Source organism: Anolis sagrei, chromosome 1, assembly GCF_037176765.1.
Source record: "Anolis sagrei isolate rAnoSag1 chromosome 1, rAnoSag1.mat, whole genome shotgun sequence".
NCBI lineage: Eukaryota > Metazoa > Chordata > Lepidosauria > Squamata > Dactyloidae > Anolis > Anolis sagrei.
The window spans coordinates 54,191,391-54,209,416 of record NC_090021.1 but is presented as its reverse complement, the minus strand read 5'-3'; the positions used below and the strand labels follow the sequence as shown (position 1 = coordinate 54,209,416).

Genomic DNA, 18,026 nt, shown 5'->3' with positions numbered 1-18,026 from the left:
ATCCTCGGCATGCGAGTGCGGAGAAGAACAAACCACTGACCACCTGCTGCAATGCACCCTGAGCCCTGCCACATGCACGATGGAGGACCTTCTTGCGGCAACCCCAGAGGCACTCCAAGTGGCCAGATACTGGTCAAAGGACATTTAACCAAATACCAAATTTACAAAATCTGTGTGGTTTTTTTTTTTTCTTTTTAATCTCTGTGTTTGTTTTGCTCTGTTAGAATTGTAATACAATGGTTGCTGATGACACGATAAATAAATAAAATGCTCCCCTTTGTGTATAGCTTGGGGCCACATGGAAAACCAGCTGAAGATGGAAGACATATAAAAAGACATATAAAAAAGGAAGAACCAGTCTTAGGTGAAGAAAGTGGATATGACAATACCTTTCTTCCTCTCTCATCCAATTAGAACCTGGGTGGTCTGGTCAATCCAAATGATGGCAATACTTCTTCACAGAGCACATAGTTTGACTACTGAATGGTCCCACACAGTGTCTGGAGGAGGAGGCCACTCACACAGGTGCTTTGAAGAGTTTTCAAATAAATGTACAGAGAACAAGGTTTTCAATAGCTACTAGTCCCTATTCAGGATGTACTGATTGCTTGAAAATGCAAATTGGATCAGTGCTTATATTCTGCTGTATGGACCTTCCAATGGCACTTAGTAATCTAAATGCAGCAAAAGAAAACAGAATGATATACTTCCTTCCAAGCTTATGAATATAAACACAAAGTAATACCCTACTCTATCGCTTTTGTCAATTTTACAAGAATCATAATTATGATTTCACTTTTCATATAAATACACATGTATCCACTTTTAATACATTATAGTGATAAACTGTATTTCAACTACAGGGTCTAAAGTACAATTATTATTATTTTTTGGTCGTGTCAGGAGTGACTCCTGGTGTGAGAAAATTGGCTGTCTGCAAGGACGTTGCCCAGGGGACGCCTGGATGATTTGATGTTTTTATCATCCTTGTGGGAGGCTTCTCTCATGTCCCCGCATGAGGAGCTGAAGCTGATAGAGGGAGCTCATCTGCCTCTCCCCGGATTTGAAAAGTACAATTAATAAGCTATTAATATTATTTATTATTATTTCAGACATTTATATCCCATCCTCCAGGGGCAAACCAAGAATGTGCAACCTGGAAGTCCCTGAATAGACTCAGAAGCAGAGTGGGCAGATCAAAAGACAACCTGGCAAAATGGCACTACCTAAAAGAAACCCACACCTTATGTGACTGTGGAGCAGAACAGACAACTCTGTATCTGTATGCTTGCCCATTGTGCCCTGCCTCATGTACAGAAGAGGAATTGTTGGAGGCTACAAACAATGCCATTACTGTCGAAGGCTTTCATGGCCGGAATCACTCAGTTCTTGTGGGTTTTTTCGGGCTATATGGCCATGTTCTAGAGGCATTTCTCCTGACGTTTCGCCTGCATCTATGGCAAGCATCCTCAGAGGTCTGTTGCCATTACTGTTGCCCGTTTTTGGTCAAAAGGTATTTAGCCGCCTGCACACCTTCTATTTTTATCAGTTTTATACTAATTTATGCAATGCTTTGGATACAAAATAAAATAATCCCATCCTTCTCACCCACAGAGGGGGACTCAGGGCGGCTTACAGCCGGCAACCATTACAGCCGGCAACCTACAACAATAAAAACACAGTTAAACATTAATTAAAACACCATAAGTTTAAAAGACCATTTAAAAGAGACAAATCCAAGTTCAAGTCCAGAGTCATAATTCAAAATCCATCCATTGTCAATCACATGATTTCTTCCTTTACACAAGTATGCTGTGTATATTTATTTATTTATTTATTTATTTATTTATGATAATGGTATTTCCTTCACTGTCTATAGGTAGCAACAGAGATTACAAATGTTTGTACAGCACCCCTGTGGCTGGATTCGAGCACAACCTTCTATGGCACCAAAAAGCTGGACATTGAGTTGAAAGAACAACACGTCTCCTTCTGTTCTGTCTGTCTCTGTATTGTCTATACAAAATGGCACTGAATGTTTGCCATGTATGTGTACTGTGATCTGCCCTGAGTCCCCTTCAGGGTGAGAAGGGCAGAATATAAATAAAGTTATTATCATCGTCGTTGTCGTCATCATACCAGGGACCATCCCATTTGTTCCCACTGGCTACAACTATTTCATTTTTTCCTATAAACTTGCAATGGACTGGTAGCCAATGACTAATTCATAGACTGTCAAATTGAGTAGTACTGCCTTACAGCATTCAATTTCTCAGGGTAGGGAAATCATATTAGGGTATTTTAATACAGATGAAGAATTACAAAGTCCTCTTCTTCTTGGCATCCCAGTGATACAAACACCCCAGAAAAGCATTTTAGGAGAAAGCAGCTGGCAGGTAGTTCAGTTCTATCATGTTGATAATTAACCAAAATAATGATGTGGGAAAATGAATACAGAACACAAATATCTCCATTACAGAGTACACAGATTAATTGTTTGATTACTACCAGTTTTTTTTTTTTTAAAAAAGCTTTACTGTGCCAGTGGCTTCATGCATGGTCTAATCTTTGTTTCACTGATAATATATGGCTTTGTCAAAAGAAAAATTAGAAACAGGGTCAAGAGTTTTAGCAAGTAGCGATAGATTAGAGGGCTTATTTAACTTTTTTTAATTGCATGAACCTTCTGCAAAGTCAATTCTATGAGATGAATAAATGAATAATTACACCGCATTGCATGCTAATGATCAATGGGCACTTATTTGGAGCATTTAAAAAATCCATTATCTTCTAAGAAAGCAACACCCTCATTTATTGCTACTAGAATCAGTCCAAGGACATGGTCTGAGGACACATAAGGCAGAAAATTGGATGTAGCTGTGGCAGCCATATATAATAATGTTTGCTGGAAATACCAACCTTCTTCAAGCCTCCACTAGTTATTTGCTATGTATATAATTGAGATTGCTCACTGTACTGTATATGTGTTTTCCTTCACTCTATGTTGTGGGAGGGGCTGCAGAGAATGTGACCATATCTGGAACCTATTCAGGACTCAGACTCCATTTTAGAAACAATAAAGTTTAGATGCCAATAGAAACAGTATGCTTTTAGAAGTCAGATGAAACAGAATCCTTAAGAAAACAGAGACTATTAGACTCTCAGAACAAAGAGATGCTTTTTAGACTTTGGATTGTTGAATATAAGAAAGATGCCTTGTGTTATCTACATAAAGAAACTACTTCAAATCCTATCTGTAGCTTGATTGATAAAGCAATATGCCTGTATGCTGTATACATGAATAACCAATTATGTTATTTTAACAAATACTACTTATTTGAAGATTGAGGTTTAGCACAGCTGGTAAATCATCAGCAACTATAAGATCTGTCAACCAAAAGGTTGCAAGTTGGAAGCCCCAGGTCAATGTGAGCTGCCAACTGTCAGCCCTGTTCACTGTTTACCTAAGCAGTTGAAAACAACTTTAGCTGTAATTAGAGAAATTAGGTACCACTAAAAGTGGGGGAAGTGTTTTACAATGCCATAAAGAAAAAAGATCAGAAAATGCTGGACAACCAAAAGGAAGGAGGAAGTCCTGACGGCTCTTCGTCATAGAGGATGGAGCGACAGCACCCCCTGTGGCTGGACTTGAACCCAACCTTTCATGGCACCAAAACAGCTGGACACTGTCTATACAAAGTGGCATTGAATGTTTGCCATGTATGTGTACTGTAATCCGCCTTGAGTCCCCTTCGGGGTGAGAAGGGCAGAATATAAATAAAGTATTATTATTATTATTATTATTTATCTCTTGAAAGCATGATTTAAACTAAGATATTGTAAGGGAGAGTAGTTTTTTTTAGGCAACTGAAAGAACACTTCTGAAACTCTGCTCTCTTTATATATGTGTGTGTGTATGCATGCATGTATGTTTATTGTGCATTGGCATATCTTTATCCCTAACCGTTCAAAGAGATATCTAGGTATATCGGTTTAACAGCTGAGAAACCTAATTGCCTTGCATGAATACTAGTGGTTATTTACCACTAAGGAGAAGGTTGACCCAGGCAAGTTTTTAACTCTTCTCAGGGAGATTCTTGATTTTTCAAAATGGTAATGAATGCTATTTTTCAAAAGGTTATGGAGATTTCCATTTTCCAAAATGTTAAAAAAAATAAAGGTTTCCCCTTGACATTAAGTCTAGTATCCAACTCTGGGGGGTGGAGCTCATCTCCATATCTAAGCCAAAAAGCTGGCATTGTTTGTGGATGCCTCCAAGGTTATGTGGCCAGCATGACTGCATGGAGTGCTGTTACCGTCCCACCAAAGCGATATCTATTGATCTACTCACATTTGCATGTTTTTGAACTGCCAGGTCAGCAGAAGCTGGGGCTAACAGCAGAAGCTCATCCCGCTCCCCGGATTTGAACCGCTGACCACAGTCTAAAAGGTTATGGCATCATTTTTCCAAAAATGTTATTCTTTATATGCTGTTCTTTTTTCAGTTGAATGTGCTTGCGTTTCACATTCATACTAATTAATTCATCCTAATACTACATATGGGCATTGTAAATTGTTCCCTTTTATTTATTTTATTTTATTCTTTTTTTCTATTTTTGGCTGAAGCATAGTTGTTTTTAACACTGATTCATTATATCAATTTGAAAATCAAATGTATGCAAGAAATGGGCAGTCTGAAAGCACTCAAGGTTTAGCCTGTTTAGAACTTGATTGGCACTTTGAATTGTACTGAGAAATAGTAGAAGTATGTGAGGATTGATGACCTACAATGGGTTTCCATTGGGGTTGGTTTCCAGGACCCTCTGTGGACACCAACATCTGTGGATGTTCCAGTATGTTGTAGAAAGCATGGTAACCTTTATATAAAATGGCAAAATCAAGGTTTACTTCATGGATTTTCAAGCCATGGATCGTAGAATCCGTGGAAGCAGAATCTGTAGATAAGGAGGGTTGGCTGTCTCTTTAGAACAAATATATATATAATTTGTAATGCCTCAGGTCCTTCTTCTGGGCCACACTGACAAAACTGATTCTCCTTGTTCATCAAAAGCCTTCAGACATGGTCAAAGGAGGGAAAAGCATAGCGCCGTCCGCTAATAAGCGCAGGGGAAATGCATTTCCTTTCTTACCTGTGTTTCAATGTAACTTTGTCCTGCCACTTCAGGAGCCCGCATTTGCTGTTGACAGGAGCCAGAACTGCAGGCATTAAACAATTGCGTGCATCTGCTACGAGAAAGGTTGCTAAGCAACAGCAAAGAAAAATTTTGTCCTTGCTATTCTACGGCAGATTAGGAGAAATCTCACGACACCCTTCTTACACCTTAATTTTCAGGGTTCCTAAAATTTAAAATGGCTTGAAACAATATCATTGTTGAGGGAAGACCGTGCCAGAGGAGGTCAGAGTACGAAGCCCAGGCAGAGAGAAAGGGTCTGCTTTGATGTAGGAAAATTCCTTCAACAGCTCATTGGGTTTGTTTGCTGCACCTTATTCTTCTGCAGCCATTTCAGCAACCCCACAGGAACCTGAAGCTATTTGCAAAATATCATTTGGAATGCAAAACTCACAAAATAACATCAAATATTCAAGTTTTTCATACTCTCTCATTAATCTTAGAACATCTCCCGAGCAAAGGTCATATGTGATTGAATTTCTCTGGCAGTATTTTCACCCCAACACATTTCCTGGCCTTCTATTGCAATAGCTATACTGGCAGGGGGTAAAGTACACATAGCATCTCCATTAAGTGTCATATTAATAAGTTAATATAATGAGATCACATACACAAACCACAGAGAACATTCAGATGCCTGACGTGTTATCCTTAACATCCAAGTTAACAACAGAGAATGGGATTACTGAAAGTATTCCTTGTACAAAAGAACCGTTTTGTAAGAATTGATGGAATGTGTCCAGAGGAGGGCGACTAAAATGATCCAAGGGTCTGGAGAACCATCCCTATGAGAAGCAGCTTAAAGAGCTGGGCATGTTTAGCCTGCAGAAGAGAAGGCTGAGAGGAGACATTATGGCCATGTATAAATTGTTGCTACTAAGAGGTTGCAACGTATTTTATCTAAGTTGTTGTAAGGATCAATGTTGTTTGTGCTATAACTTTAAGTTGCTGTAAGGTTCAAGGCTGTTTGTGCTACAGCTGTTTCAGTTAATTGAAGAGTTAATTGAGAGTGTTATTTTCATGTGTATAAAGATAGCTACTGTGTGTTTAGTTCTTTGCCATTGTGCGTTTATGCTATTGTGCATCTATGCCTCTGTGCCGTTCTGCTTTGTGTAAGCCGGGGACTATGCTGCAGATGTCCTGCGAAGACACAGCCATGAGAAGAGGACAAGGATTCCTGCTTATCTCAGCTGAGTAGTGATATCTCTCAGAAGATATTGTTTCATGTTACTTTTGTGGAAACAGTAATCCTGCTACTTTGTTTTTGTATGCTGCCAATACTACAATATTTTTCTTTTCTACTTTAAGCCGAAGTCTCGTGTGTTTTTCTTTTATGAGCCAATTCATCACACACACAGTTAACTGGGCTAGAGTCAATCTGCATGCTACTCATGCTAACGCATGACATAAATATGTGAGGGGAAGTTATAGGGAGGAGGGAGCAGGCTTGTTTTCTGCTGCCCTGAAGACTAGGGCATGGAACAATGGCTTCAAACTACAGGAAAGGAGATTCCACCTGAACTTTAGGAAGAACCTTAGGTTGTGGTGGTGACTAGGGGGACTTTCGCATAATTAAAACTTGTGCACCAGTTGTGCCTGCACCTTGGGAAGTCCGACTTGACTACAGTGGTCCATGTTCTTGCTAAATCCAGGCCAGACTACTGCAACACATTCTATGTGGAGTTGCCTTTGGAAACTGTTCAGAAGCTTCAAATAGTCCAGCAAGAGACAGCCAGACTAATAACTGGGGCAGCATACAGTGAGCACGCAACTCCCATGTTACATTAGCTCCATTGGCTGTCTGTTTGCTACTGGGCATATTTTAAAGCTCTGGCCTATAAAGCCCTAAACGGACTCGGCCCAGTTTACCTGTCCAAACATATCTCCCTTTACAAACCACCGTGAAGACTAAGATGTTCTTGGTCCCACCACCATCACAGGCTCGTTTGGTGGGGATGACAGAGATGGCATTCTCAGTGATTGCCCCCCGGCTATGGAACTCCCTTCCTGGCGAGATTAGATCACCCCCTCCCTCCTGTCTTTCAGAAAGATGGTAAAGACCTGGCTGTCAGAACAAGCCTTTGGGCAGTGCAATGAGGCAATAATAGGAAACCTAGTCTGCTGACCGGAGCCAGCATGGTGTTTTGAGATGGTTTTAAACAACTGATTTTAAAGCAGATGTAACTGATTTTAGTGTTTGTGTATATTTATAGTTATTTTCTGTTCCGGCATAGAATGTGTGCCATATATTTGCTGTGCTCTGCCCTGAGTCCCCTTCTGTCGGGGGTGCGTTGAATGCAATTTTCCTGCTTCTTGGTGGAAGTTGGACTGGATGCTCCATGAGGTACTGTTACCTTACTCATATAGGTTGAGATCAAACAACTATAAAAGTATAAACAACTTTTGAAAGTAAAGAGGAGAGTGATTTCAAAGCAGATTGCTATTTATAGTAGGGGATACATGGTCAAAGATAAAGGTGTTAAAAATGTGAAGAAATTAGAATAAGCCTTGCACCAGACAACTCGACTCTATGATTGACCTCCATTGTGAAGAGTAATACATAATCTCTAACAAAAACAAATATAAGGCTTTATTTTTATTTGTGACTGTACTTTGGCACAGGAACACAACATATACCTGGTATATATTCTGTGTCTAAATACATAACTTCAGTTTGGTTCTGCACCTTGGGAATAATCCCAATTAAACAGCTCAAGGGAAGATCCCAGGGGCTCACATGTCTTTACACTAATGCACAGAGCATGGGAAATAAACAAGATGAACTCCAACTTCTAGCACTACACCACAAATATGATATCATAGCCATCACTGAAACCTGGTGGGATGACTCCTATCACTGGAATGTAGATATCGAGGGGTATAACCTCTTTCACAGAAACCGAACAAAGGGGAGAGGAGGCGGAGTAGCCTTATATGTCAAAAACTCTTATGCGGCAGAAGAAATTCAAGACAGCAATCTGGGAAACCAGCTTGAAATCATCTGGATAAGAATCAAGGGAACTGGGACTCAAAAAGATGTCGTTGTAGGCATCTACTACAGACCCCCAAGCCAGGAGGAAGATCTTGATGAAGTCTTCTGCCAACAGTTGACCAAACAGGCACAGAAAAGAGATGTAGTAGTCATGGGCGATTTCAACTATCCCGATATTTGCTGGAAAACAAACTCGGCCAAGAGTACAAGGTCCAACAAATTCCTCGCTTGCCTTGCAGACAATTTCATGGTCCAAAAGGTAGAAGAGGCAACAAGGGGATTGGCTACTCTTGATCTCATCCTAACAAATGCGGAGGACCTGATCGATGCGGTCGAAGTGGTAGGATCCTTAGGGGCAAGTGACCATGTGCTCCTGCAATTTGAGGTACAAAGGAAGGCCGAAACTAAGACAAGTCAAACCCGCATTTTGGACTTTAGGAGAGCTGACTTCCAAAAAATGAAGGAAACGTTGAGCAGCATTCAGTGGACACAGATACTAAAAGACAAGGGAGCTACGGATGGATGGGAATTTCTCAAGAGTGAAATACTCAAGGCGCAATTGCAAACCGTGCCAACAAAAAGAAAAAATAGGACAAGTGCAAAGAAGCCAGAATGGATGTCCAAAGGACTTCTAACTGTGCTAAGACACAAAAGAGACATGCACAAGAAGTGGAAAAAGGGAGAAATCACCAAAGAAGAACTCAAACAAATAGCCAACACCTGTAGGGAAAAGGTCCGCAAAGCTAAAGCAAAAAACGAGCTCAGACTTGCCAGGGACATTAAAAACAATAAAAAGGGCTTCTATTCTTATGTCAGTAGAAAAAGGAAAAACAAGGAGGCGATAGGACCTCTTCGAGGAGAAGATGGGGCAATGCTGACAGGGGACAGGGAAAAGGCAGAACTACTTAATGCCTTCTTTGCCTCGGTCTTCTCACAAAAAGAGAGTCTTCAACCTCAGCAAGATGGAGTGGATGAGGGATTGGAGGACATCCAACCCCAAATTGGGAAAGAAGTCGTCCAGGAATACCTGGCCGCTCTTAATGAGTTCAAGTCCCCAGGGCCAGATCAACTACACCCAAGAGTACTGAAGGAACTAGCGGAAGTCATTTCGGAACCATTGGCAACCATCTTTGAGAGTTCTTGGAGAACGGGAGAAGTTCCAGCAGATTGGAGGAGGGCCAATGTGGTCCCAATCTTCAAGAAGGGAAAAAAGGATGACCCAAACAACTACCGTCCGGTCAGCCTCACGTCGATACCGGGCAAGATTCTGGAAAAGATTGTTAAGGAAGCGGTCTGCAAACACTTAGAAACAAATGCAGTCATCGCTAATAGTCAACATGGATTTATCAAAAACAAGTCATGCCAGACTAATCTGATCTCTTTCTTCGATAGAGCTACAAGCTGGGTAGATGCGGGGAATGCCGTGGATGTGGCGTACCTGGATTTCAGTAAGGCCTTCGACAAGGTCCCCCATGACCTTCTGGCAAGGAAACTAGTCCAATGTGGGCTAGGCAAAACTACGGTGAGGTGGATCTGTAATTGGTTAAGTGGACGAACACAGAGAGTGCTCACTAATGCTTCCTCTTCATCTTGGAAAGAAGTGACAAGTGGAGTGCCGCAGGGTTCCGTCCTGGGCCCGGTCCTGTTCAACATCTTTATTAATGACTTAGATGAAGGGCTAGAAGGCATGATCATCAAGTTTGCAGACGACACCAAATTGGGAGGGATAGCCAATAGTCCAGAGGACAGGAGCAGAATTCAAAACGATCTTGACAGATTAGAGAGATGGGCCAAAACTAACAAAATGAAGTTCAACAGTGACAAATGCAAGATACTCCACTTTGGCAGAAAAAATGAAATGCAAAGATACAGAATGGGGGACGCCTGGCTCGAGAGCAGTACGTGTGAAAAAGATCTTGGAGTCCTCGTGGACAACAAGTTAAACATGAGCCAACAATGTGATGTGGCGGCAAAAAAAGCCAATGGGATTTTGGCCTGCATCAATAGGAGCATAGTGTCTAGATCTAAGGAAGTAATGCTACCCCTCTATTCTGCTTTGGTTAGACCACATCTGGAATATTGTGTCCAATTCTGGGCACCACAATTCAAGAGAGATATTGACAAGCTGGAATGTGTCCAGAGGAGGGCGACTAAAATGATCAAGGGTCTGGAGAACAAGCCCTATGAGGAGCAGCTTAGGGAACTGGGCATGTTTAGCCTGAAGAAGAGAAGGCTGAGAGGAGATATGATAGCCATGTATAAATATGTGAGAGGAAGCCACAGGGAGGAGGGAGCAAGCTTGTTTTCTGCTTCCTTGGAGACTAGGACGCGGAACAATGGCTTCAAACTACAAGAGAGGAGATTCCATCTGAACATTAGGAAGAACTTCCTGACTGTGAGAGCCGTTCAGCAGTGGAACTCTCTGCCCCGGAGTGTGGTGGAGGCTCCTTCTTTGGAAGCTTTTAAGCAGAGGCTGGATGGCCATTTGTCAGGGGTGATTTGAATGCAATATTCCTGCTTCTTGGCAGGGGGTTGGACTGGATGGCCCATGAGGTCTCTTCCAACTCTTTGATTCTATGATTCTATGATTCTATCTGAAAACATTCTGGATTTCTTGTCATATCTCACTTGGGTTAACTCATCCGCTCCTGGTGGCACAGTGGGTTAAACCACTGTGCTGGCAGGACTGAAGACCAACAGGTCGCAGGTTCGAATCTGGGGACAGTGCAGATGAGCTCCCTCTGTCTGCTCTGAATCCCTATGTGGAGACATGAGAGAAGCCTCCCATAAGGATGGTAAAAAATCAAAACATCCCGGCGTCCCCTGGGCAACGTCTTTGCAGACGGCCAATTCTTTCACACCAGAAGTGACTTGCAGTTTCTCAAGTCGCTCCAGACTCGAATAAGCAAACAAACAAACAAATAAATATCCGATTAGTAATTACAGGACAAAGTGGTTACTGTCTGGGCTACACCATCTATGGGCAGTAAAGCTCAAAGGCAGATGATGTAAGATCTATCATAAGGACAAGATTTGTAAGTAAACTCTGGCTGCATGATGAATTGCTCACCAGATCACCTTGTGACTATTAGTTTCACTGGCCATATTTTTGTTCACCTTTCATACACTTAATTTCTCTTTATCATATATCTATATGGGTCATATGGATATGTTTCATCACATTCCTGTATCACTTCATATGAAGGAAACAATAATGGATTATGTTATGTTCCAAACAATATTCTGTTTTTGCAGCAAAATCTTCTTTTTATTGCTATCCCAGAGCTATGTATTCTCTTGAACAGTGTCCCCAGACATTTGTATAGCTGGCATTTGCACCATAGAGCTCCCGGTGGCACAGTGGGTTAAACCCCTGTGCCGGAAGGACTGAAGACTAACAGGTCGGAGATTCTAATCCGGGGAGAGCGCGTATGAGCTCCATCTATCAGCTCCAGCTCCTCATGCAGGGACATGACAGAAGCCGCCCACAAGGAAGGTAAAAACATCAAAAACATCCGGGCATCCCAAGGGCAACGTCCTTGCAGATGGCCAATTCTCTCACACCAGAAGCGACTTGCAGTTTCTCAAGTCGCTCCTCACACAACAAAAAAATTGCACCATGGCAATAGGAACTGTCTCCCTCATCCTTACCACTCATTCCATAACTGAAATGTGTAAGGCAAGACACACAATGAGAAATGTCCTACAAATGCTACTCCTGGAAACTTATCTTTGACCAGCATACTTCTCTGACAAATCGCTGATTCCTGCTGTTTCCTTGTTGCTTAGAGATTCTTCCTTCACAACTGAGACGCAATGGGAGGGTTCCTACTTTTATTCTCAGGGATAGTACCATACATTTTGCCATGAAAAAAATAGCAGAAGATAGGTAGCCTTTCCTTTTTTCAACATTCAAGAAAATACGTATGCCCATTTCCCTCTCTTAAAATGGAGACTGAAGGCTGATACTGTTGTTAGTGGTATAGTTTATAGGCATCTTCTATTACCCAATTTTATATGATGCTTGTGATTTTATATTTTACATATCAGGCATTACACAGTAAGCACCTCTTAATGAACAAAAGTAATTTTAAAATGGTCTTTAGAAAAACAACCAAAATACCTCTGTTCTTTCCCCACCTCCCCGATGCTGCCTATAAAGGGTTGAGGAAAAATCAAAGTGGATTATCTGCTCTAGGACTTCATGTGCTGTGCTCCCAAGTGCTCTATTCCAGCTGAATGCTTAATGGGCTTTGTTTCAAAAGCTTTCAAGAATGAAATGTGGACAGCAATACCAGCCTACCTAAAAGTCCAATAAGCTCACACAGGGCCAATCCAGGCAATACCAGGATCTCATCAAGACCAGTTCAATGAGTTTGTCTATATTACAAGCACTCTGCCTAGCTCTGTTCCCTGTTCCTTACCACTGTCTTTCGTCCTGACTTCTGCTTGCATTTCTCCATGCCAATAGGTCTTCAGTCTGTAACTTTCTGCACAAAGATTTTTGAAGAGGAGTGCCTTAAAAAGCTGGCATGTTTAGCCTGCAGAAGAGAAGGCTGAGAGGAGACATGATGGCTATGTATAAATATGTGAGGGGAAGTCATAGGGAGGAGTGAGCAAGCTTATTTTCTGCTGCCCTGGAGACTAGGAAGTGGAACAAGAGCTTCAAACTACAGAAAAGGAGTTCCCACCTGAACATGAGGAAGAACTTGCTAACTGTGAGGGCTGTTCAGTAGTGGAACTCTCTGCCCCGGAGTGTAATGGAGGCTCCTTCTTTGGAGGCTTTTAAACAGAAGTTGGATGGCCATCTGTTGGGGCTGCTTTGAATGTGTTTTCCTGCTTCTTGGCAGGGAGTTGGACTGGATGGCCCATGAGATCTCTCCCAACTCTGTGATTCTATGATTCTATGAAGAGGTCACAGCTGAGATGAGTAGACCACCTCCCCCTGCACAATGTTGTCCCAGTATAGGTCTCCCTTTACTTGCTGTCATTGTACCTTCAAGTCATTTTCGACTTAGACAGCTACCCAAAGTGAACTTATTAAGATTTGATCGGAGGGAGTTTGTCACTGCCTTCCGTGGCCCACAAGGATTCCAGTTCTGATCTTCAGAATCAAAGTCCAATGTTCAGACTTCTGCAGCAGTATGCTGTCCTACTTCTTTTGCTCAAATTTCAGCAAAACAGAAACAGAAAGGGGCTTCACATTAAAAGTTTAACAGATCATGCATGATGAGCCTAGGACTTGTTTTGGAATTTCTATTTACATTGCTTTTGCCCTTTTGGTTAATATCTGAACCTCTAACAATCCATATCGTAATCTTGCCATAGCCTCATAACACTCTAAAATTACTCTTGCCCACAATTATACACCTTTATGGGGTTGAATACCCTCTGCATGCCTACACACACACACAAACACATATATCCGCATGCATACATTAATCTTTTTACTGTTGTCCTGCACCCTGCATATAAATGCAATATGACAGACCTTTCTGTATGTTAATGAATCTTTCTCTCTGAAGCTTAAGATCAAACATAAGTCTGCCAATAAATTTGGTAGCTATTTTTTTTTTGCATTTGTTCAAATGCACTGGATCAAAGAGTGGACAATCACATGTCTTATTTTGCCCTTCAATGCGAAGCCACAACCAACATATATTAGCTGCATTTTGGGTCATTAGATCTGCACTACAAATACATTTAGCTTATCCTATCTGCCTTTGTTTGCCACGAACTTATTTTCCTATCATTCCTCCTTTGTTTGCTTGGTTTCGTTATTTTAAAACATTAGTAATACTATAATTATGTAATTTTAAAAATGTAAACAACAATGGATAAGGAATGCAAATGCAATTATATTAAAATGGTGAAAAGGTAATTCTAGTATTTACTTAAGATAAAGAAGCATTATGTTCTGTGCTGATCTCCTTAGCACTATATTGAGTTTACAAATATAGAGTGTGCAAGTGGCTATGGTCGCCTTAGTAGATGATCTCCGTCTTAACACTGAGGGGTGTGTCCTTTGTTAACACTGAGGGGTGTGTGTCTCTGTTGGTGCTTCTAGATCTCTTAGCAGCTCTCAATACCATTGAATATGATATCCTTTTGGAACGCCTGGAGGATTCAAAATTGGAGGCACTGTGTTGTAGTAGTTCTGGTAAAACCTCTTAGGCAGGTTCCATATGGTGCTGCTTGCAGATAGCTGCTGATATCTGGCATGCCACTGGGTGGCGAGGGGGGCAACATTCTATTCTAACTGCTTTTTAACATTTACATTAAGTCACTGGGAGAGATCATCTGGAGGCATGGAGAAGGGTGTTCTCAGTATGCTGATGACACCTAAATATATTTCCCCATGCCTTCAAGATCAGCTTTAGCTAAAGATAGCATGTCTCCTCTGAACTAATGCCTGAAGAAGGTAATGGGGTGGATGAAATAATGCGCTGGATGAAGAAAAACAATTCTGGGTGGGGTTATGCCGCCCGCCCCCCTCCCCAAGATTGTGTTAGCAGCTCGGAAGTACACCTGGATCTGTCTCTCCAAGGGTCAGTCCAGGTAGGTGCAATGGTCAGGAGTGCTTACTACCAGCTTTGTTATATGTATTTTAGTAGTGCTTTGTTCGACTTAGTTGTTTCAACAATGTTGTACCCCCACCACCTTAAGCAACAAGAAAAGGAGAATAAATTATTATTATTATTATTATTATTATTTGCTGAACACTATTGGTTGAAACACTTGCCTTACTATATCAGTTGTCTTAGAAAATGGAAATTAGGCATTTGACCAGCTTTCTTAAATACAAAGCAGAGACAGGGCCAGACCAAGCAACCCTATTCCCAATGTCTAGCCTACTGTATAGTCCCCAGATTATATACATGTATGCACATGGCACATGGGCATCTACACAGAGAAGGCCCTTCATGTGAGAATGCAATTCCACACAAGTAGCAACTTATACACTATACATTCTTCCTATATACAAACGTCAAAGTGAAAGGCTACAAAATGTGTGCAATGTTGGGGGGAAGCAATATTTTTTTGCCACATCTCTTCTGACATGTTTATGTAAGCAGGTTTATATAAGCAGGTTAAACAATGTTTCCATAGAAACACAAGGTGATGAATGTCTGCTCCATCTCCATTCTCACAGAATTACATATCTGATAATGTGTCACAGAACATTAACAGTTAACAGTTCTGTTAACATTAATGATAGCAGAACAGTTTGATGTGATGAAATGGCTTTTCGTAACACAGTATTGTGGTCAGTCTGTTCCATAAACAAAACTTACAGACATATTTTCAACAAAGGAAAGAATTAGCTAGATCAGCAAGAAGGAATTTGGAAGTGTGTGTATCATAATGACAGCCTTCTTCTTTAGTTTTAAACTGGAGGTTCTCAACAGTGAATTGGTTAAGAGTTTATGAAAAGTATTTTTGAAATAGGATTCTTATACATTAACATAGGAGTCCCCTATAAAAGCTCTGCAATCATATTTCAGTGACAATGCCCATTCATAATTAATGCATATAATTATATCCACATTTTAATGTCTGTAATTAATTAAGAAGAAGTAATCAACTATTTTTAAAAATATAAATACTGTTATGTCCAGGTTTAGTATCTCTTATCTGGAATTCCAAAATTCTCCAAAGTGCCTAATTTAGAGAAACTTTTGCTTTTGGCTGGTTCAGTGTACACCCAATTTTTGTTTCATGCACAAATTATTATATTGCTGTACAGAAAATTACCTTCAGGTTATGCATATAAGGCATATATGACACATGAATTAATTGAATGTTTGGAATTGGGTTCCATCTCCAAGATAGCTCATTGTGTAAGAGCTGCAAATACTGGTATTAAAAATAACAATCTGAAATTGAGTATTTTCAGATATTCAACCTTTCGTGTAAGAAATGTATTCTATCTTAGAACACCATAGGTATCCAAATTGCTGTTGTTATTTAGGGAGACAAAAGCTGGGATGGATGGTCATTTATATTTATTCAAGAGTCTGATTCACTACTAACTCCTATCTGTAAGGTTCTTTCCCTAGAAAAAGATTTAGTTTATTACAAAATACATTTGAGTGTCCTGCTAAGAGTGGATTGTTCTATGACAGTCAGAATAGTTCAACTTTTTACAAGTATTACTTCTAAAGATACTCAGGACACCTTGGTAACCTTTGGTTCAAGATCAGGCTGTCATCTCTCTGGGAATGGTGTCGCTTTACTATCAAATGAATCCATCACATTATTCCTTTGGACAGAGGTTTGTTTAAAATAGACCCCAAAGGTCTTAGTATTTCTTTATGTATCCACTGTACATAAAACACTTGAAGGGCAGAGAACAGTTGAATTTGGTTAGCCCAATTCCTTCTCAATGTACTACTGGAGCCAATCGATATGCTTCAAAGGTTTTTTGCCCCCCATCAAAACCACTGCAATTTCATAGTACCTTCCCATTCTGAAGCAACCTACAGAATCTCTACTCTGTATGATGTGACTTTGTATTTTCCATAGAAGAGGGTTTGTTTGAAAGGAGGGGGATATGGAGAGGTTTTCATGAGGAATCTTGAAATTACAAACGCCAGTAGCACGCTGTTAACTCCCAAACCACAGCCAGTGCTCCCTGAAGAGTTAAAAGCATCAGGATGTGGGAAGCCAGAAATATGCAAGGAAACGTGTCTGAAGATTTGCCATCATTGCTAAGTACCAAAAAGCATGATTTAATGTCAAGAGATACGATGCATTTCTTATCTATGTGTGTAAAGATCAAAACACATGCAAACATCCAGAAAATATATTGAAATAATGAAAAAGAATATGTGTTGAAAAATCCTGGATCTTTAAAACATATGTCCTGTGATTAGAAAACCATAGAAAAATTATTAAATGGTGGATTTGATCCTAAATGTTAGGTCTGACATAGAATAATCCATTAAATCAATGAAACCTACAAAAATAGTTGATTTATCAAGTTACCATTGCCTCAATGGATCTACTTGAGTTAGAACAACAACATATAGGTTGTGACATATTGTTTCAACATAAAGATTTTTTAAATATATATATATATTGTTTTAATTATAGACAAGATTGTTCTGTACCAGTGCCAAAACACAGAACTTTGCTCAAAAATGTGTAAAAGATAACCCCATGGCAGTCTTTCTTCTCCCAGTCATTCCTTAGATTTGTCTTTTGCTGCAACTACAACATTTTGTTCCACCAGGGAAAAATGAAGCAATATGCTCCAAACTCGTGCCCTCAAATTTTGTTGGAGTGCAATAATTTCTAACCAATATACCATTCTTGGTGGGGTGTTTGTGAGGAGGTCATGGTGCAACACATTTGGAGGGCAACAGGTTGAGGAAGGATGGAGTACAGCAATACCAACCAGCAGCAGGAGAGTGTTTAGCAGACATGAGAGCTGAGGCTGGGGAAGCGAGGAGAGACACATGAAACAGCATGATTCTAAGGTGCCCATTATCAACAAAGCAGCAGTAGCGCATTCTCCTCCTCACCCTTCAAGTATTACCATTTTCTCATCAGGGGAGGGATATAGTTGTATAGGGACATTTCAGCAGAGAATGACTGCTTAGGCTTTAATTATTTTCTGTTGCTGCTATAACAGATTGTGTTGATTGTTGTTTCTGCTTAACACTCCTCTGTAATGGCTGTCATGAAATGCCTTTTGTTTGTTCTTAATTTTGCCTCTTTTTAGCACTCTAGGTTCTTTATTAAAGAAAGTCATTTGTGTGTTTATATGAGAGAGAAAGAGAGTCATATATGTAACTGAATGCCACCATCCTGAATACAACATTAACTTTTGTACCATC

At 40.5% G+C, this 18,026-nt stretch overlaps 1 protein-coding gene across 2 annotated transcripts in view; it reads right to left on the bottom strand.

Annotated features, from left to right (window-relative positions):
- Positions 1-18,026, bottom strand: part of SMYD3 (SET and MYND domain containing 3) — a 446,381-nt gene that overhangs the window by 264,016 nt on the left and 164,339 nt on the right. The window contains exon 1 of one of the 2 annotated variants that reach the window (XM_060753935.2): positions 5,151-5,212. The exons of the other annotated variant lie outside the window; for it this stretch is intronic. Within the exon in view, the coding sequence (XP_060609918.2) occupies positions 5,151-5,195 (45 nt within the window). The 5' untranslated portion in view covers positions 5,196-5,212. Of the gene's footprint in view, positions 1-5,150; positions 5,213-18,026 lie in introns of those variants that run through there. 2 annotated transcript variants of the gene reach the window in all.